Here is a 4860-nt window from a genome sequence, read left to right as displayed (position 1 = left end):
TTTAACTCTTGGAACCAACTCAGAAATAGCATGTCTTTTTGGCATGTCAGAAATCATTAAAGGATACGGAGGAGGCAGCCAAGGATCCTCAAAGGTTCGGATATTCTCTCCAGTACCCACAGCCCAATTAAGACCTCTTTCAACAATCTTTCGGCCTTCCAATATGCTCCTCCATCTCCAAGAAGGTAAGACTCCAATTTCTGCCGTTATAGCATTACCATTGCTAAAGTATTTACCTCTTAGGATTTTGGATAATAAGGAAGTAGGCTGTGTTACGAGTCGCCAAAACTGTTTGCTTAAAAGCGCAAGATTTTGGATTCTGAGATCTTTAAATCCAAGGCCTCCTTCTTTTCGTGGGCGAGTCATAGTGTCCCAGCTAATCCAAGCCATCTTCCTTTCAGAACCTTTTTGTCCCTACCATAACTGAGAAAGTAGAGAGTGAATTTCCGAAATTACACCATCAGGCAACTTAAAGCAAGACAATGTATAAATAGGAATAGCTTCTCCCACTGCCTTAAGCAATACGTGTCTACCACCTGATGATAGAAGATTGCGCTTTCATCCTTGGATTCTTTTCCGAACCTTTTCTTTGATCATACTAAAAGAAGCCTTTTTCGATTTAGAGACTATAGAAGGCAAACCAAGATATTTATCCTGAGCCCTAATATGATTAATATTCATAAAGTTAGCCAGTAGTGTACGAGTAGTGGAGGGAGTGTTGTGGCTAAAGAATCCAGCAGATTTTTGGACTCTTTATCCTTGTCCCATGGTGGGTTAGGAGAATCCGATTTTTGAACTGTCTCCCAATCGGGAGTTCTCCTCCATATTGATATATTTTTTCGCCCTTTCTTGAACCTCATTAAGAGATGTTGGGTACTTCTTGGATATTGAGTGGCTGAAAGGTCCTTCTCTTAGGCCATTGATGAGTCCCATGATGACCGCTTCTGTTGGAAGACTTTGTATGTCAAGGAATGCTTTGTTAAATCTTTCCATGTAGCTGCGAAGGCTTTCCTGATCTCCTTGTTTAATTTCCAGCAAGCTTGGAGCGTGTTTGCTTTATCCTTCTGGATGGAGAACCTGGCGAGGAACTTTTTAGCAAGGTCGTCAAAACTTGTGATGGATCTTGGAGGCAAACTGTCGAACCACTTTATTACTGTCTTCGTTAGGGTAGTCGGGAAGGTTTTGCATCGAATGTCGTCCGAGGCGTCAGTGAGATACATTCTGCTTCTGAAATTGCTGAGGTGATGGCTTGGATCTGATGTGCCGTCGTACGGGGTCATGTCAGGAGCTTTGAAGTCCTTTGGTACTTTAACTTTCATGATCTCTTTGGTGAATGGGTCTTGATCTTTGTGGGAGTTATCCTCATGGTTGGGAATGAGTGGTTCTGGTCTTGAGGTCGGCTTCGAGTTTTGCGAGCTTGTCCTCTAGCTCTCGGCGACGTCTAGCTTTTCTTCGGAGGTCTCTTTCAGCCTCCTGTTCGAGCTGTTTGAGACGATCCTGTTGTTTTTGGATAGCTTTCAAAATTTCTGTGTTGGAAGGTTGTTTATCCCCCTTGTTTTGGGGTGCATCCTTTGATGTGACCTTCGTATTTTTAAGCGGAGTTCTTTCTTCCAAATCAGAGTTGTGGTCGTTGTCAAGGTTGTCCGCCATGATGATGGGATGACTTCCAAGATCCCCGATAACGGCGCCAACCATCCGAGATATTTTAAAGGTCATTATTAAATATTATGTATTCGAGATAAGTATTGAGTTTATTCACCCATAGCACTTGAAATATGTACAAGTATCTCTATATGTAAGGTGCAGTCTCGGGTAAACAATTTAATTAAGTTACTCTTGAAAAAATAATTTAAATAATAAATAATTATATTAAAAGTAACTTATAAATAAGTTATTTTGTATTTAAATTTTTAGTTTTAAAAGTATTTATTTTATAGAAATATGATAAAAAATAATAGCATTATGAGAGAAGTTATTTTTTTAACTTCTCTATAAACTTCTAAATAACTTCTTAAAAAATTACAATTTAATTTTAAAAATTACACCAAATATTAATACTACTAATTTTTATAAGTTAAAAACTCAAAAAAAATTACTTTTAAAACTTTCTAAATAAGTCCGAAATGTCTTCACCATTTGTGAGGTTTGGAGAACTGTACTAAAATATCAGTATTTTTTCACTATTTTTTATGATTCTATTTGAGTAAACAACTACAAAAAAAACTCACTACTAGTTATATCCATCAATACAGAGACAAGAGAATATAATACGTAAATGAATTGGGATGAGTTAATTATGAGGCTTCAAGCTTCTTTTACAGCTAAAATTGTTTGGACGTAACTATTTAGATCAAAAAATTCATTTTAATTTTGTATACATCTCGAACGCATTGAGTCTAAAAAAATTATGAATATATCTCAATTGCTCAATACGCGAAATATGTGTAGATAACCTGAAAAAAATTTTTTGATACACTCGAGATATTATTTTACAAAAATATTATACATCTCGGATCCATAAAACTCGAGATATATGACTTTAGTTTTTCTATTCTTAAATGTATTCGAGATGTGAAATGCCTATTTAAATCGATAAATACTTCACATATTATATATAATAATAAATAAAATATTTATCTAATTTAAATAAAATAAATCCTATATTTCATTATATATTAAGTCTCATTTAATAAGCGAAAACTGGCGAAACAAAAAGAAAAGGCAAGAAGGAGTCGTCCAAAAAACAAATGTAAGGTGAGTAATAAATTGATTAAATGATTGTGAGTTGTTGGAATATTAGGGGATTGGGGGGAGACGGAAAACTGAGTATGATAAAAATGTTAAAGAAGAAATACAATGTGAATATGTTAGGCTTGATTGAAACAAAAAGGGAGGTTATATCGAAATATGAGGTTGCTAGGATATGGGGAAGTAGTACTGTAGGGTGGGAGTTTGTGGAATCTGTTGGGGCGGCTGGTGGACTTTTGTTGATGTGGGATGATATGATATTTCAACAGAGTAATTGTTATAAGGGGGAGAGGTGGTTGTGCATAGAAGGTGTGTTAACAAAGAATAACTTTAAGTGTGCCTATTGTTTGGTGTACGGGGCACATGGGAGGGAAGAAAAGCGGGTGGTGTGGGAGGAATTGAGTTATATTGCAGGATTGTGCCAGGTTCCGTTCTGTTTGTTGGGGGACTTTAATGAGATTTTACAAGTTGAGGATCGCAAAGGGGCTATGAGTCTATCGGTATCAGCGAAAGAGTTTAAAAGTTGGGTTCAAGACATGCAGCTAGTGGATTTACCCCTTACTGATAGGAAGTACACATGGTTCAGGGGGCAGTCTTGTAGCAGAATAGATAGGGTGCTGGTTAATATTGAATGGGTGGAAGAATTCCATGACATTAGGCTGAGAGGTGGTCCAAGGGGCTTGTCTGATCATTGCCCGTTGATTGTGGAGGATACAATGATAAGAGGGGGTCCTAGACCGTTCAGGAGCTTGGATTCCTGGTTTACTCATGAGGGTTTTCTAAGGACGGTAAAAAATGAATGGCGAAAGCTGGGAGGGACTCCATTCCTTGGTAAACTGAAGGCCTTGACAACACCTTTGAGGCAATGGCACAAGGATAATTTTGGTGATATGGATAATAGACTTATGAAGTTTGAGGATGAGATTAGGAAACTGGATGATCAAGTTAGTGAGGGGATCTATGACGGTACAACGGAGGCTAGACGGAAGGCGTTGGTGAGATTTTGCGGAAAGTGGTACGCTAGGAAGGAAATCCATTGGAAGCAGTTGTCTTGGTCCAAACATGCTAGGGATATGGACAAGAATACCCGATATTTTCACAATATTGCCTCATCTAGAAGGCGCAATAACAGGATTGATGCTCTGATGATCCATGGGAGGCTGGTAAGGAACCAGGTCAGAATAAAGCATGCAATACGGGGATTCTATAAGGAGTTGTATCGACAGGAGTTTGCCCCTAGGATTGGTGTTCGGGATGGGTTGTTGAAGCAAATTGGTAGAGAGGAGGCAGACGCTTTAGAGGTTCTACCTACTATGGAGCAGATAAGAGAGGCAGTATGGGATTGTGAATCTTCTAAGGCCCCAGGAGTGATGGGTACAATATGAATTTCATCAAGAAATGCTGGGAAGAGATTGGTCAGGAGTTCACTGAGGTAGTGATGGACTTCTTCGAAAGGGCTAAGCTACCTAACGATGTAAACTTAACTTGGGTGACGCTGGCCCCAAAGTTTGTGGGGGCAAAAGAGATCAAGGATTTCCGGCCGATTAGCTTGGTAGGTTGTGTGTATAAAGTGGTTTCAAAGGTGCTGGTGAGGAGAATGAGATCGGTTATGCCAGGCTTGGTGGGTGAGACTCAGATTGCTTTTGTGAAAGGCAGAAAGATTCATGACGGTGCTCTTATCGCCTGCGAGACGGTCCATTGGCTGAAGTCACGAAGAAAGGAAGCGGCAATTATTAAGTTGGATTTTCATAAAGCTTATGATAGAGTCAGATGGAGCTTCGTGGATATAGTGTTAGAGAAAATGGGATTTGGACAGCGTTGGAGGAATTGGGTAAAGGAGTGTCTTACTACGGCCACTATGTCGGTACTGGTAAATGGGTCGCCATCCAAGCCGTTTAAGATGGAGCGAGGACTCCGACAAGGGGATCCTCTCTCTCCATTTCTGTTTGTGCTAGTAGTTGATGTGTTGCATCGGATGCTGGGAGAAGCTGTCAAAAACGGCCGCATTGAACCACTGCTGGTGGGAGGAGAGCATATCGCATTGTCGCATTTACAATTTGCAGATGATACGATATTGTTTTGCCCCCCAGTAACAGAGACAATTGTGAATTA

General features: G+C 39.5%; 1 protein-coding gene across 1 annotated transcript; it reads left to right on the top strand.

Annotated features, from left to right (window-relative positions):
- The first annotated feature begins 2837 nt into the window (after positions 1-2837).
- On the top strand, positions 2838-4133 carry LOC148565869 (uncharacterized). Its single transcript, XM_088487278.1, has one exon. The coding sequence runs from the start codon at positions 2838-2840 to the stop codon at positions 4131-4133; it is 1296 nt and encodes a 431-aa protein (XP_088343404.1).
- The last annotated feature ends 727 nt before the right edge of the window (positions 4134-4860 follow it).

This window comes from Arachis ipaensis, chromosome B5 (assembly GCF_059453495.1).
Source record: "Arachis ipaensis isolate K30076 ecotype BB chromosome B5, ASM5945349v1, whole genome shotgun sequence".
Taxonomy (NCBI): Eukaryota; Viridiplantae; Streptophyta; class Magnoliopsida; order Fabales; family Fabaceae; genus Arachis; species Arachis ipaensis.
Note: the sequence above shows the minus strand (reverse complement) of the source record. Positions and strands in the feature narration are given on the sequence as shown.

Excerpts from the sequence above, each read along its gene's own strand:
- LOC148565869 (XM_088487278.1), top strand. The coding sequence starts at position 2,838 with ATGTTAAAGAAGAAATACAATGTGAATATGTTAGGCTTGATTGAAACA.